General features: G+C 40.7%; 1 protein-coding gene across 2 annotated transcripts in view; it reads left to right on the plus strand.

Annotated features, from left to right (window-relative positions):
* Window positions 1-16698, plus strand: part of LOC121512115 (importin-13-like) — a 66274-nt gene that overhangs the window by 36875 nt on the left and 12701 nt on the right. For both annotated transcript variants that reach the window (XM_041791164.1, XM_041791165.1), the window contains exons 15-18: window positions 3159-3239; window positions 3345-3482; window positions 3584-3680; window positions 11597-11649. In XM_041791164.1, coding sequence (XP_041647098.1) covers window positions 3159-3239; window positions 3345-3482; window positions 3584-3680; window positions 11597-11649 — 369 coding nt within the window. The remainder of the gene's footprint in view (window positions 1-3158; window positions 3240-3344; window positions 3483-3583; window positions 3681-11596; window positions 11650-16698) is intronic.

Consider the following 16698-nt stretch of genomic DNA (forward strand, 5'->3'; position numbering starts at 1 on the left):
ACCTGACTTTGCCCAGGTGTTCAAAGCAAAGTGCCGGTCATACTTTGATGTAAAATCTACATTGCACTGTCATTAATTTGAATAATATTAGGTAGGGGTGTGACGAGATCTTGTGCCACGAGATCTCACGAGATCAAAACGCCACGAGATTTCTCATCGCGGAAAAATCAATCTCAAGAGATCAATATTGCACAGACAGTAGGAGCAGCAGCTGTCCTTACAGAAAAAAATACCAAACTGTAAGTTATAATAGATCACAAACATTCCCTGGACTCCTTAAAACTGTTTGTGAGAGAGCCTATGAAGAAATGAAGCCGATCCGTGATCATTAAGATAACCGCTTCAACCCCCACTCCCTCCTCATGTGCTACGTGGGCCGCACATGATCTGCCTGTGCATAATGAGTTCATCATAACAGTCCGAAATGATGAGATGCTGCTGCTGGTAACTTGTGCAGTCTCTATGAGGAGAATACAGCGTTTATTTAGCTCGTGTATGCACGCAGACTCGCTTTTAGTGCCGCTAATTATGACTTTGTAACTTTGAGTCCTGCATCGTCATGTCTCACCGTTTGTCAGTTACACGTCCATCAGCTGATGGCTGCGGGTATTATCAATCAGAAGCTTAACAAGAGTAGCTGCAGTAAACCTAGCAGAACAAACCCTGTTAGAGCACCATAGAGTCCACCGTTAGCTCCAAAAAGCAAAGTTCTTGCTCCAGTTAAACGTGCCCTGTTTGTCTGACCGCAAACAGAGCAGAGACACACACTCACTCACCAACGCACACACATTAACACACACACATCTGACGCATCTGTGCGTCGTGTCCCTGTCACTGTCAAAGCTGATATGAGGAAAAAAGACAACAAAACGATAAAATAATCTATTTCTCTGAATTACAGCATATTATGGCATAAATATTTCTTTTGGGTGTTTTAAATATGGATGTACCTAAAGAGGATGAAAAATAGTTTGATTTCACTGATGCAGCTCTTTATATTTCAGTGCTTAAAGCACTTTCAAAATAATCTAAATTCTTTTATTATATATAATTAAATATAATATTAAATATAGTTATTGTAATTGTAGCGATGAGTGCATAGTGTAGTACATTAATGATTTTGTAGACTGTTAAAATGAAAGGTTTGATTTGAAGAACGTTAAACTATACAGTTTGAGTCAGAGTTAGACAAGACATACTTTTGGGAAGCATTGATAGCCTATTCAGTACAACAGGAGTTAGTTTAAACATTTTTGAATAAACCTGAATGCTTCACAATTATCATTTCAGTTTTATAAAGGACATATCCACCCATGTATTTTTTTTCCAAAATTAAAAAAAAAGGTGTAAAATTGCATCTCGTGGGCCCAAATCTTGTCTCATCTCGTCTCGTGAGATAAGCATCTTGTCACACCCCTAATATTAGGTGATAGAAATGACACAGTATTGTGTTAAAATTACATTTCAATCTGTAAAATAATTAACACTTTCCACAGTGTAGATTTAAGTCAGAACCTGTAAGAAATAGATTAACCTGGGAAAGTTTTAAAATTAACAGTCGAATTAACACTGATGTAGTTTTGCTGTCTAAGTCAAACTGCGTGTTCTTGAACACACGTGTCTTGTTTTGCGTCAACAGCCAGTTTTTGTATTAAAATATCAGCAGACTGCACTTGAGCCCATGCGGCCATGCTCTTCATTTAACAACACATCTTTAGGGACGGCTTAATATCAGAACTTACTGCCCTCCCTCTCATTCAAACAGCAGACCATGTATAATACCTGTGGTTCTGGTAACGGCGTTGCTGAAAGAGGCCCAAAGGTGTTTGTGTTCCTCGCCTCTACAGCCCTGAGGTGTGGGGATTTGCACCCTCAGCCCTTACATTGCATTGCATGTAGAGTTACGAATGAAAGACCCATGTAAGTTGAGCACTCATGACGCTCCAGGTGTGAAATGAGCTGTGTGTCATATGAAGGGGGGAGGGCAAAGTTGTCAGGACCCTCATCCCCAGACTAGAAGGAAATTTAGGTTAATTGTTGCTGGTGGTGCTGAGGTGTCGTCAACCTGTTTAATGTTTTGGCTCAACCTGGGGCAGTCTGTCTGAATGTCACCTGAAACATGACTTCTTTTTATGAGGGCTCTTGCATATCTGTGATGTTAAAGAGAGCTTGCTTGGCCTTGGATTGCCATCACTGAAACTCTCTGAGCTGAGACGCTCTGGCTTTGGTCAGACTAGTGTGGGTGGTTACACACCAATGCATGCCGCACCATGTGAGTCAACTGGCCCCCTTTTTGTCAGAGGTAAGGCCTGTCAGCAAGAATTTACTGCACACCAGACTGACTCATTTGTTTGGCTCGGCCTTATTTGTTGCAGTCTATACTCTGATAGGAGCGAGCAAACTCTCTGCAAAGGCTACACCCAGCTTAGCTCACCTTGATTTGGTATCCCTACATGCTATGAGCAGTGAAGCTGCTGCTAATATGAATGAATGGAGGCCAATTAACCACTAGCTAAGAGGCTAGCAGTGACTCTTTAACAGCTTTTCTCCCTTCAGTATGCTTTGAAGGGGCATGCTGATGGTTAGTGAGTAAATCTCTTGCAGTTCTGGTTAGATTGAGATGACATCTCAATTTTAGATTTAGAGTTACAAGGGAGTAATGGGTCATTTAAGGATGAGCCAATTCTAAGAGCTGACTCCATTTTTGATTTTTTTTTCTTTTTTTTGTAATATAACAAAAGGGGACCAAATGAAAAGCCGCCTGGGAGGAAAAAGACTGGCTCTTTTTACTGAGCTGAGACAAATAATCCAGTTTACTTGCAGAATACCACAGATCATGTCAGCTGATGGAGCGGTCTTTCATCCGTGCCATTACATGCTACATTTAGACTTGAATCTGATTGGTCAGTCTGAGCTATCAGATATCAGTACTCACTGATGTGTTTCCACATAAAAACCATGAAGGATTAACACCTGGTACCTGAATGCTCAAACAGATATAAATCCCTGTTGATGAGTAGTAAAAACAACATTCGAGATCAACATTCCCCCCCCTACATTTTCTAAATTGTATCTTTATTTTATATGTCTTTGAATGTAGCATGTCATAGAGTGAATATTTATATTTGTTTATTTATTTTGGTGTCTTCTGTTTTCAGGTGGTGGTGGTTTTACAGCAAGTGTTCGCTCTCATACAGAGCGTGCTCAGTAAGTGGCTCAATGACTCCCAGGTAGTGGAGGTGAGTAATAAACATGAGGTCACATCCTATCTCCCCTCTCTTTAACCCATTAGTCACATGATCAGGAGTGATGTCATTCTGTGATGTCATGCTGTGACATTGTAGGCGGTGTGTGCCATCTTCGAGAAGTCGGTGAAAACTCTCCTTCATGACTTCGCTCCGATGGTTTCTCAGCTCAGCGACATGTTGGGTCAGATGTACAGCACCATCCCTCAGAGCTCCGCCCTCGACCTCACCCGACAGGTACATTCACACACCTGTTACGACAAACGAGAAACACGAATATACTGGAAATGATGATGAAGTCTAACACTCTGTAAATGACCCATATCTCTGCTGTTTAGATGGTGCACATCTTTGCCAGTGAGACAGATCACTTCCCTCCAATCAAGGCTCTGTTTGAGCTGGTTACCACGGTAACGCTGTCCATCTTCCAGCAAGGTAGGGGGTTTGGAGGGCGTGGGGCTTAATTTTTAAGCCATGTTTTATTCACAAAGTGGTGAACAGGTGTGCCAGGTGTCAAGTCAACACTGAAAAATATTTGAAATAATAACAGAACACAAGAATCTAAAGTTTATTGTGAAGCTATTTACTGTGACGAGGTCGGAGGTCAATGACCTGGGTACTTGTCCAGTCCATGCTGGCCTCGCCCCTTTCTGGATGAAAACATCTTAAATGAACAGAGGTTAAAGAGGAAAAGGAGTGTCCAAACCATAAACTTCCACACTATTCAGACTAAATGTGACGTCACAGTGAGTATGGAGGACGATCCAGAGTCATAGTTTCCTTTTTTGTGTGCATGAGAATTCCCTGGAGGTGTAAGATACTGAGGCCAGAGTTTTAAGACTGAAACTGGAGCACACTGGTTAACTAGGCAATCCCACAAAGCACTGCAGCTCTGACACAATCCAAAGGCCCATAATATGACACTGTTTAGAAGATGTGGTCTCACAGAGCATCTATTTAATTGTGATTATTTCGACTTATATTACCTTCTGATTTGAATTGTTGTTTTGAAGCAAGTCGTAATTTTTGTCATTCTCATTTTGATTAAGAAAACAAATAAAGGAAAGTAGAATTTTTTGCAAACTTAAGAGCATTTTATCCTTGCAGCAAGAAACTATTCAGCTGATATTCAGAGATATATTGAACCTTCAGCGATTTGAACATTTCATTAGGACATATTTCAGTTTTAGCTTAATTAAGATTTGTTTTCCAGCCTTAGTTGGTACTATTGACAGACAACATGGTAGTAACTTTGCTCACATTGTGGCTTATTTTGTGCCCTTTTAGTCATGTATGGTTCACTGAAACTCTGGCCCTGTTTGGATCAGGAACAGAAATATTTATGCATATGCACGAACAGTCATACCATGCTGAGGCACACCTCCCTCCATGCCATGGCCGAGGAACTGTATTGTGCCTGAGCATGGTATGGAGCACTCACACTGGACTTTAGGGCTCAAGCATGCTCGGGCAATTTCAGATTGCATGATGTGAGAGCACCTTAAAGGTCTTGCTGTCACAGATCAGTAGGCCCAATCTTTACTCCTCACTAGTTTCAGTCCAAAGACACAGAGCTTGTTTTTTACTCAGCTCCATCATTTAAGGATGAAAAACATATCATAAACTGTATTTTTTAAATCAGTAGATTTCAGTCTTTTTTGCCTAGGGCCCACCAAAGATCAGTCTAAAATCTCAAGGCACATAGTATTTATATTAATGCTAAAAGGCCTTTTCAACCCATGTTAAAGTATCATTAGTTACTGTGTAGTTGCAGTAACAATGCATGTATGCAAAAACTCACAAGTTTTAGAACTTAGCACACAATGCTAAGCAGGGTTTAATCATGTTGCTATCAGTCCTCTCTAATCCATCTCAAATACATTCTCAAGACTTGTTTTCATCCAATAGGGGGCTAGGCTGCTTTAGCGAGCAGGAAGTGGTTTCACTGCTCTCATCCATCATTTCCTTTTTAAATGTGAATCAAGTACTTTTATGAGACAAGTCAAAGGTTTTTATTTAAATAAGGTTGTTTGCTTATCTTTCTCAAGTGTTTATAAGGATCAAGACCAACTTTTTTATGAATTGTTTATCAGAAAGTTTTTGTGTCCACATAAACCCAATGATATGATGATGTGGATCCAAGCATCGCCGTTAGGGTCCTTGTTGCAGCTCTGTCAACCCCCCTCCCTCTCCCTTTGCCCCCCTCCCCCGCTTTGTCTGGTTCAGTAATGGCTGCCTCTCCTCCTCCCGCCTTAATCTCTTTCTTTTCTGAGCAGGTTCCTCTCAGTACAGTCTCAGGGTTTGTCAGGGTTGAGCCTGGTTTATACCTCTGCGTCAAATCTAGCTATGCCTTTATGAACGCAACATACTTCAGCGTTGGTGTGCGAGCATCGCTCTGCAATTCTCTGCCAAAACTCTACTTGGCAGTAAGTTTTATGCCAGTTCCCATGTCCCATTGCCACATTTTCTACACGTTTGTGTACAGAAACATGCAGAACAAAACCCAGAGTATTAGGTAAGGGTTGGCGCTGTTAAGCACTGATCATCAGCTGATTATACTGTAGTTATTGCAAAGAGAGGAGACATCAGAGTTGATGCAAAGTAGACAAAGGATGGGTATTTTTAGAGAGTACATAACTGAATTTTTCAGAGGCTAATGAGAAGATTTTACTGGTTGTATTGCTGTCTGCAGCCATTTATTTCACAGCAGAGTTCCCACAATACACCTGTAGGCATTACTCGGAGGCTGACAGTACCTCACATAACCCAGCAGCATCATTCTGTCACATATTTGAGGTGATTCACATTGTTGATGTGTGTAGGTCTCAGGGCAACACGATTCGTGCAGAAATATAAATCAGGCTTTAGCCCTCTGAGCATGCTCTGTAGCCTCTCTGGGGAGGGGAGGGTGGATGTGGGTAGAGGGGTACTGAGCTGGAAACTTGTTTGGATTGTGGGAACAGTAAATCTGGGCGCTCACTACTACAAATGTTTGTTTTTTTTTGTTGGACGAACCGCCAACATCGTTTAAAAGGCAAGTTTAAAGTCAGGAGCTTCATCCAGCACTAGGAAGGTCCTGATCCTGATCCTGGTCTTAGATTCACACCGAAGCGTTCGCCTTTGAAGAAAGAGGGATCTTAGTGAGCAGCTCTGATTGGACACTCCACTTTAAAGCATGGGTTTGAGAGGAAGGTCTAGGTAGTTTTGTCACAGCCAGACTTTAAACTTCAATATGTAAAAATTGAACAATATTAACAACTGTTTGGACACCAAGTCAACCAAAATAGAAATGTTAGTAACACAAAATAAGAATAGAATATTTTAACAATCAAAAAGTCAAAAAAAGTTGTAAGCAAACTCCTGCACACTAAGGCCATGTGTACCAAAAGCAATCCACTAAAAACAGAACAGTTGTTTGTTTTCATTATCTGCCTTCTTTGCTTCTTTTGCTTCTCTGCCTTTAACTGCTAGCTAATGGCTAGATTGCTCAACACTTTCCCTTGATTTCTCGTGCTATTGCAGTGTCTGAATATGCAGAAATATGAACAATGAATACAGCTCAGTCTGTGTCTGTATCCCTTTAATTGTGGAGCATTATTGAGCCATTCTTTATTGTATCTACAAATGAGTGTAGAATTTCATATTTTTGAACAAAAAACTTGGAACATACTTGCAGACAATCCACTGAAAAAGTCTTTTTCATTTTCAAAGAAGTTCAACATTCAGGCAGCCATGTTTTAATACACATGAATTCACAAAAGTGACTATAAATTAGGGAAGCAGGACATTGAGTTTTTGCCAATATACACTATATTGCCAAAAGCATTCGCTCACCTGCCTTGACTTGCATGTGAAATTAAGTGACATCCCGTTCTTAATCCATAGGGTTTAATATGACGGCGGTCCACCCTTTGCAGCTGTAACAGCTTCAACTCTTCTGGAAAGGCTTTCCACAAGGTTTAGGAGTGTGTTTATGGGAATTTTTTACGATTCTTCTGGAAGCGCATTTGTGAGGTTACACACTGATGTTGGATGGAAGGCCTGGCTCTCAGTCTCTGCTCTAATTCATCCCAAAGATGTTCTATTGGGTTGAGGGCAGGACTCTGTGCAGGTCAGTCAAGTTCATCCACACCAAACTCTCTTGTCCATGTCTTTATGGACCTTGCTTTGTGCACTGGTGCACAGTCATGTTGGAACAGGAAGGGGACATCCCCAAACTGTTCCCACAAAGTTGGGAGCATGGAATTGTCCAAAATCTCTTGGTATGCTGAAGCATTCAGAGTTCCTTTCACTGGAACTAAGGGGCCAAGCCCAGCTCCTGAAAAACAAGCCCACACCAATATCCCCCCTCCACCAAACTTTACACTTGGCACAATGCAGTCAGACAAGTACTGTTCTCCTGGCAACCGCCAAACCCATGAAGCTCTCTACGCACTGTCCTTGAGCTAATCTGAAGGCCACATGAAGTTTGGAGGTCTGTAGCCATTGACTATGCAGAAAGTTGGCGACCTCTGCGCACCATGAGCCTCAGCATCCGCTGACCCTGCTTCGTCATGTTACGTGGCCTACCACTTCATGGTTGAATTGCTGTTGTTCCCAATGGCTTCCAAATGTTTGTAGTAACAGTCTGCGTGCCTAGGTGCTTGATTTTATACACCTGTGGCCATGGAAGTGATTGGAACAACTCATTTCAGTTATTTGGATGGGTGAGTGAATACTTTTGGCAATATAGTGTACCTCATACCTGCCAGTAATGGTAATCAGATTTCTTAGCTAATATCTGCTGAGACTGATGTCATGCTGACTCTATCATGCGTCATTACTAAAAATACTACATACAGGCCAATAGCTGGTGTTTGTCTTTGTAATAAAACACCATGCCCATGCTCTCTTACTGTTCCTTCTGAATGAAAATCCTGACTGGGAGTGAGCTAATGCTGTACAAGTCCACCTACTCATGTACTGCTGCTGATTAAAAATGTGGTGTGCCTTTGTGAAGCCAGAGATACAATTACTACTAATTACACAGACACATTCACCCATGTTCTCTTTGTCAGTTTGGTGCATCAGCTTTGCCCGTCATCACTGCACAGAGACAAACATGTCTGGCAAACCAGCTGGGACAGGTAAAGCCTGTTAAAAAGTTGATGTTTAAACTTGTAAAATAATAAGTTTTGTTTTTTTGTTTTTTTTTTTCAGATTAAAAAGCGACTCTTAACTGGTGTCTTTAAGCTTAGTGTGTTTGCATTAGTTTAATTTTTTTATAAGATACACATCTGACAGACGAGAACTTCATGGACTCTCCTGTTTCCATCAACTTATATAACGACCACATCTACAAACACAGTTGGCTGAAAGTCACCATTTTAACACAGTCACTAATTAAACTGTAACACTAAAGACTGCTACACTACGCTACAAGGGAAACAGTTTTAGAAACAAAGTGCAGACAGTGTCTTCTGACCATCAGTCTGAGTTGATGATTTTGATTATAAAAGTTCATATGTTAGTCAGGATCTCTGAATTAACATCATAGTAACCTTCTCGAGTGTCTCTGTGTGGTAGTTTATGTCCCAAACATCAGGTAGTTGTACACGGCCTGAACTCTCTAGTGCAGGGGTCCTCAACTACATTTGTACAAGGGCCAGCTTTTCGGGGGCTGAACTTTGAACCAACTAAAGAAATTTACAAGGTAGTCTAACTAACATATTATTGTATATATATTTTTATTTTCTTTCAAATGTACAGTGTATTGCTCAAATCAGGAGATCAGTCCCTGTATCACAGCCAGCCACAAGGGGGCGACTGAGATATTTTAGCTTAATATTTCTGTGGCTGTCGCGCTGTCTGCCACTTGGTTTGATGCTAATATGCTGTGTAGTGATAAGTGAAAAACCTAAGCAGGGATATTGCACTCCCAAAACACCTGAAGCTGTTTTCATAAAGTCATTCCTGATTAAATTGGTTCAATTTCAGTTGTTTTTGGAGTTGTTTTAATAGCTGTAGGGAGTTTATTAAAAAAATAAAACAGAAATAACAGAAAAAAGTTCTCAAACTACTGCAACATTTTCCTCTAGAATTTTTCCTCTGCTCATATTTTGAATTTGATCATGTTATGGAAAGATATTAGGGGCCTGAAGTGGCCCCCGAGCCGCCAGCTGCTCTAGTGTGCCCATTAGTGGTGTAATCCAGTAATATGCAACACGTATAAAGAAGTATATTTACAAGAGCTCTCATGATGCAGCTGGACACATACACTAATGCATAGTGAAGCAGCAGCTTTATCTCAGGCAGTTAAAGTCTCAGTTTTCAGAGGAGCTGCAGACTGTCAGTTTACACAACAAGAGAGATATTGTCTGAAGTTTGCAGACTGGAAACCAACTTCAGAAATGTTCCATTTTAAGGCATGCAGAACAAATTCTCTGTGTAAACAAGCAGCTAAAATGCCACAAAGCTTACTGTAATTCAGTAAAATCGTTATCATTTACTCAGTCCTAGTTACACAAATACAGTCTGTTAGTGCAGAGGTTCTCAACTTTTTCAGCCCACGACCCCCAAAATAAAGGTGCTAGAGACCAGGGACCCCCACGGTACCCGAAGGTGGTTGCACACACCCATGCACAATTCAGAATAGTCAGACAAGGCCTTCCATAAAGGAGGGTAAATGGAAGAGCTTTCTGGTGCCCAGCCAAACTGGGGGACCATGGAGGTCAGCAAAACCATGGTCCATTGTAAAGTTAAGCTGCGATATCCATATTTTATATTCAACCTGAATAATAACCAATCTTATTAAAGAAACAAATATCTTTATTTATTCATGTGTGATAAAAAGCCTTCTTAAAAATGTACATCCTTTTTGTCCAAAAAAAAAAAAGAAAATGAGTTAAAAATGGCAAAAAATGGTGGATAAGGTGGTGAAGTTGGATTTTGTAAGTACAAGAAATGATTTGGAAGTGGCAAAAATTAGATAAAAATGGGCATAAATAGTGGTAAAAGGGAGTTAAAATGTGGCTGAAATGGCTTTAAAGGGATACTTCAACATTTTGGCAAATTCGCCCATTGCCATAATTCCTATAGTCTTACTAAGAGGTTCGTTACCTTTAGTTGTCGGTGCAAGCTGTTTTTAGATCGGCGGTGCTGAGAAAGGAGCTGCTCAGCTACGCTATAGTGTCTTACGGTATTCTGGCTTTCCCTCTTTAAACTCATCAAATACGCAATCCCACAACTCCAAAACACTCTAGTGGACAAGTTGTGACCTGCACATTTACCACGCTATGAAATAATCATGGAACATTACAAGACGGAGATGTTTTGAAGTTAAATGCAAAGCTGGAACTACACTCCAGACATGGCTGCTGCACTGTGTCATGCCGCCCAGTAGTTTACTCAAGAAATAGTTCAGAGTATTTACTTCATGTGTTGTAATGTTACATAATTATACATTATTATTTCATAGCGTGGTGAATGTGCAGGGTGTAAAAAAAGGGTTTAACAGTGGCAATAATGGGTCAACAGTGGCAACATTAAGCTTAAGTGGCAAAAACAGGCAGAAAAAAGTGGTGGAAAGAGTTTAAAACTGGCCAAAATAGGTGTTAAATGTCAAAATGTGTTAAAATTGGTGGGAAAAAATGATGAAAGTGGGTAAAAAATGTGACAAAATTAGTGTGAAGTGGCAACAGTGTAATTTAAAAAATGTTGTTAGGTTTTTTTAGGGCATCTGGAGACCCCCTCTCAGTGTCTCGTGACACCGAAGGGGGTCCTGACGCAAAGGTTGAGGACCACTGTGTTAGCACATGACTGATGTTCATAACTTAGATAGTGTGCAGGTAATTGTTGCTTTCAATTTTGATGGATTCATCAAAAAAGATTAAGTTTTAAATGCTTCATTGCTTCTCAGCACAAATGATCATTCAGTTTAAAAGCAGCGATATAAGAGTTTCAAAGATTTGCCGCCCTCAGTCCCGGCGTTGGTTCTCATCCAGGTCCCTCTTCCTCCAAAGTGTCACAGTAACAGAGGTGCCTCCTGGGTTCCCACTCCAAACCCACTTTTGTTTGTTTAGGTTTGTTCTTTTTCTATCGTTACTTCTTTCTTTGTTTCTCTCCAGACGGACTCATGTCTTTGTCTTCTGCCTGTTTTCTTTTGGTTGGTCTGTTCTTCAAAGACTCTGCCAAAGCTTCATATGCCCCCCCGCCCCCTCCCCTTCGTTCCTTACTCACGTGTGAATTATTTCAATGAGATATTTTTAATTTCTCTTTTGTTTCCACATGACTGTTGAATCTATTCAGTTGCTGTTTGTATATTATTCTTCTTCTCTTATGATTTCTTAAGTTTCATCTTTATTATATTTTAGGACCCAGGGATCATCCTGATATTGTTGATTCATTTATGCAACTCCAAGCTCAGGTGTGTTTTTGTTTCTTATTTCATTCACTTTGGGTTTCTCTCTCTCTCTTCCTCTTTCTCTGTCCTGTCCTCCCTCTTCTTCCTCCTGTTCTGAGTTACTGGCAGGCGTGGCGGTGGAATGAAATACGAGGAGAGTGTTTGAACCCATGGAGTCAAACACTTTGATTCTAACAGTCACCTCACCACATTTATTTCACAGAAAAATCTCCGTTAACAGTTAACAGTTCACTGATTGTTCTAATGCTGTGTCTCTCGTTGATTTATGTAAACCTCTAATGGCCCGCTTCACTGAAAATGGATTGCAGCCACTAATAGCTCTGAGAACTGAGGATCCTTGCCCTCTGTATCTGCTCTGCCTCAGGGTCATATTGACAAAGCACGGGGCTGTAATGATATTCATACACAAACAGACCCATAAAGTTGTAGAAATGCCTGCAGGTTGGTTTTATTTACTGTGTGAATGTGAAGAGAAGCTATCTTAACCCTCACTCTGCATGTAAGGTTAGCTATTAATGTAGTATCCCAGGGTGTTTAAAAATAACCATAGTGTCCCTTTAATTACATGAAAAATGTGCTGTGTAGTGTGCACGTTTGTAGTAATTTCCTCAAAAATAAGGATGTTCCGATACCATTTTTTCCTTCTCGATTCTGATACCAAGGTGTTGGGTATCGGCTGATACCGAGTACTGATCTGATACCAGTGTGAACTTTCTGGACTGACTGTGCTGACTGGTAAATTATTTTAGACCTATACTTGACTCAGAACGGCTCAACAATACAATTATAATGTACAGCATCTCTGTGAGCCTAAAGTTGTTTTTCTGCTGATTATTGAGTTTTACTTTTAAATATTAAAATAACAATAATACAGGGGGCTGCATCACAGGCTTTCTCTATCTCACTCCATTATGCTCTACTCAGGCAGCATCATGTGATTACGGAACAGCCTGCCATTGGCTGACAGACCCTCACAAAGGGTAAACAATATGGCGGTCAGCATTTGAGTTAACATTCAAGCTAGTGGTATTTATACTCATAATTCTGTTAAAATGGATAAAAAGACCTTCAGTATCAGTTTTACTGGTGTGGATTTAATCATTAAAGAAGAAGAATTGATTTCTGGTTTATAGCGCTAACATTTGGCATGGCTAAATGAAGCAAAATATAAAGTTAAACCAAACGGTATCAGATCAGTGCATGAACTTGTGTTCTCGCCGATACCAATACCTGCATTTTAAGCAGTATCGGACAATATTTCCGATACTGGTTTCAGAATCGGAACAACCCCACTTTTAAGTTTAAAAAATGCTTTTAAAGTGACAACAGGACTTCTGTTAATGATTTAAGCCTCATTGGTTGAATAAAAGAGTGTGTTTAAAACTCTCTTTAGAAGCTTTCATACTCATGTGTCACATAATAAATAGTACAGTCCCTTGAAGTTGAAGTATAATGGCTACTTCCCATCCTAATGGAATCTAGTATCATGCCTGGCTCAAAAACACCTTAAATCTTCTGTCTGGGGTTATTCAGTAATGAGAAATTAAATAAAAAGCTTTACAACTCAACTCAAAGCAGGATGTTAATTGCCATTGTTTTACTTGCGTTGAACTTTCTTACAGGTCTTAATCGAAATGACCGAAGAAGTCTGACTCAACAGAGAGCAGCATAACAAATTAATGTCTGCCTTGAGCCCACAGACTAACCCAAATGTACCAGACACAGCCTGGTGTTCATTTAACAAGAGAGCATGTGCAGAGAGGAAGAGGAAAAAGAGACATTATTGTCCTCATGTTCCTCAGTCTGTCAGTGAAGTGTGTGATCAACACTGCAACTCTAAACCAATTCCAGTGCCACTGCCATAAACAAGTGTTAGTGGTGAGCTGTAAACTAGCCTCAATATCATCTCCTGTAAAATTTTTAAAACGTTCATGTTTTGTGATGATGCACACACGAGACCTAAACAATTCAGCTATAAGAGTAAAAAAGTGCTAAATGACAGACAGCAGCCCAGTCTGAATCCACTCGTCAGCACGTTTCGCTCTGACACTTCAGAGCAGCCAGATAACAAGCCAAGCATCGCCCATTTATACAGGTGCATCTCGATAAATCAGAATACCATCAAGAAGTTGATTTGTTTCAGTAATTCAATTCAAAAAGTGAAACTAATATTATAGAGATTAATTACACACAGATTGATATATTTTAAGTGAAAACCTGAAGTTCTGTATCTCAGAAAATTAGAATATTGAGAAAAAGTTCAATACTGGAGACTCATGGTATCACACTAATTAGCTGATACTCCAAACACCTGCAAAGGTTTCCTGAGCCTTTGAATGGTCTCTCAGTCTGCATCAGTAGCTACACAATCATGGGGAAGATGGCTGACTGGACAGATGTCCAGAAGACGATCACCGATGCCCTGCACAAGGAGGGTAAGCCACAAAAGGTCATTGCTCAAGAAATTGGCTGTTCAGAGTGCTGAATTGAAGCATGTTAATGCTTAAAGCTGAATGGAAGAAAAAAATAACCACAGCCTTGAGAGGATTGTGAAACGAAGCCCATTCAAGATTTTGGGGGAGCTTCACAGGAGTGGACTGCAGCTGGAGTCAGTGCTTCAAGAGCCACCACGCACAGACTGATCCAGGACATGGACTACAACTGTCCCATTCCTTGTGTCAAAACACTCCTGAACCAGAGACATCAGAGGAGTCTTACCTGGGCTAAGGACACAAAGGACTGGACTGTTGCTCAGTGGTCCAAAGTCCTCTTTTCAGATGGAAGTGCATTTTGATTTCATTTGAAAATCAAGGTCCCAGAGTCTGGAGGAAGAGTGGAGCGGCACAGAATCCCAGTGTAAAGTTTCCACAGTCAGTGATGGTTTTGGGAGCCATGTCCTCTGCTGGTGTTGGTCCACTGTGTTTTATCAGGTCAAAGGTCAGCGCAGCCTACCAGGAAATTTTAGAGCACTTCATGCTTCCTTCTGCTGCCCAGCTTACGGAGATGCTAATTTCATTTTCTGCACCTGCCCACACTGCCCAACACCTGGTCTAAGGACCATGATATCCCTGTGCTTGATTGGCCAGCAAACTGGCCTGACCTTAGCCCCAAAGAGGATCTCTATAACACCTCAGCAGTGCCACAGACCGCTTGCTTCCATGCCACGCCACATTGCTGTAGTAAGGCTACATTGACACTGCTGCCCTTAATGCTCAGTTCTGATCTTTTCTCAGATCTGAAGTTTTTTTCCCGCCTCTTTACACTGCAGTCAACTTCCAAAAGATCAGATACGTATCTGATTTAGAACCACATATAAAAGTGGCCTGAATCTGATTTGAAAAGGTCAGATTCAATGTGACTTTCGCTGTTCACATTGTCAGGAAAAAATCAGATACAAGTCACGTGAGCAAAAAAAAAATCAGATTCAGGTCACTTTTCCCTGCAGTGTGAACGTAACCTAATTCATGCAAAAGGAGCCCTGACCAAGTACTGATTGCTGCACATACCCTTCAGTAGTCCAACATTTCTGTGTTAAAAATCCTTTTCTATTCATTTTAAGTAATGTTCTAATATTCTGAGGTTTTGGGTTTTTAAAGCTGTAAGCCATAACCATCAAAATTAAAAGAAATAAACACTGGAAATATATTAGTCTGTGTGTAATGAATCTATATACTACGTGAGTTTCAGTTTTTGAATTGAATTACTGAAATAAATCACTCTTGATGATATTCTAATTTACTTGTTGCATGCAGGTTAATTTGCGAATGAAGAAGCATTCCCCCTAATGACACCTTTATAGATTGTAATAAAGGGGACTTGCAGCAGGGCTGCATGGCGGCGTAGGGGTTAGCACTGTTGACTCACAAGAAGGTCCCTGGTTCGCTTCCTGGTCAGGGCCTTTCTGTGCAGAGTTTGCATGTTCTCCCTGTGCATGCGTGTGTTCTCTCCAGGTACTCCGGCTTCCTCCCACCACCAAAAACATGCTCATTAGGTTAATTGATCACTCTAAATTGGCTATAGATGTGAATGTGAGTGTGCCTGGGTTTCTGCCTCTATATGTCAGCCCTGCGATTGACTGGCGACCAGTCCAGGGTGTACCCCAGCTCTTGCCCAATGACAGCTGGGATAGGCTCCAGCCCCCCTACGACACCCAACAGGATAAGCAGTATAGAAAATAGATGGATGGATGGAACTTGCAGCAAGGATGCTGCATGCTCTGTAGCTCAGTAAAAGGAGCATTTAACACTTTAGGTGTTTTGAGAACTAGACTACAGTGGATTTTGAACAACTGGCGCAGGTTCAGCAAGCTCTTGAGCAATGCACCAGCATTCATTTGTGCATGTTGGAAAAGAACATTCATTAGCTCCTTGTTTTTGGCATGCACGTGTCTGAGGAGGTACCAGCTGGCCACTCTCTCTACCATCATATAGTCAGCTGAGAACAAGCTAATTTCAGGATAATCAGTGAAAATTCAATAAAATCATTTAATCAGTTTCTAAATGATTCTGTTGGAAATGAATGCATGCTAGATATGTTCCTGAATATGAATCATTGGTTATGTGCATACTGACAAGTCTGCAAATACCTTACCTGGATGGTTACAGAAATGTGATAATATCCATCATTCACTTTTACTTCTGGCCTCCTAACTAAGTATCCCTACATGCTGTATGTAGTGAATAGGGTGAAATAGACATGATCTAAGAGACTATAGGTCCCTTTTTAAAAGCTTTTCTGCCTCATATGTCATAGACATGCTTTTAAGAAAAACACTATCACAAATAGAGCTTGTAGGCTGCCGGTTTTATTGAAGTGACGGCTCCATTTAAGACAACAAATAAGGAGGGAGTCATGATGTACTGTTTGCAGACAAGCTGGCTCCTGTTTTGTTTCCTTTTATTCCCATTTTTGTTGTTCTGAAGATTAAAAAAAGGTAAAATGGTACCACATAAAGAGCTGTTTGAGAGCTGAAAGATTGGCTCTATTACTGAGCTGAAACAAATGGGCTGAAATGCAGCTGTTTTACTAAAGCAGCCGCAATTCCTATCCTGC

This window comes from Cheilinus undulatus, linkage group 7 (assembly GCF_018320785.1).
Source record: "Cheilinus undulatus linkage group 7, ASM1832078v1, whole genome shotgun sequence".
Lineage (NCBI taxonomy): Eukaryota > Metazoa > Chordata > Actinopteri > Labriformes > Labridae > Cheilinus > Cheilinus undulatus.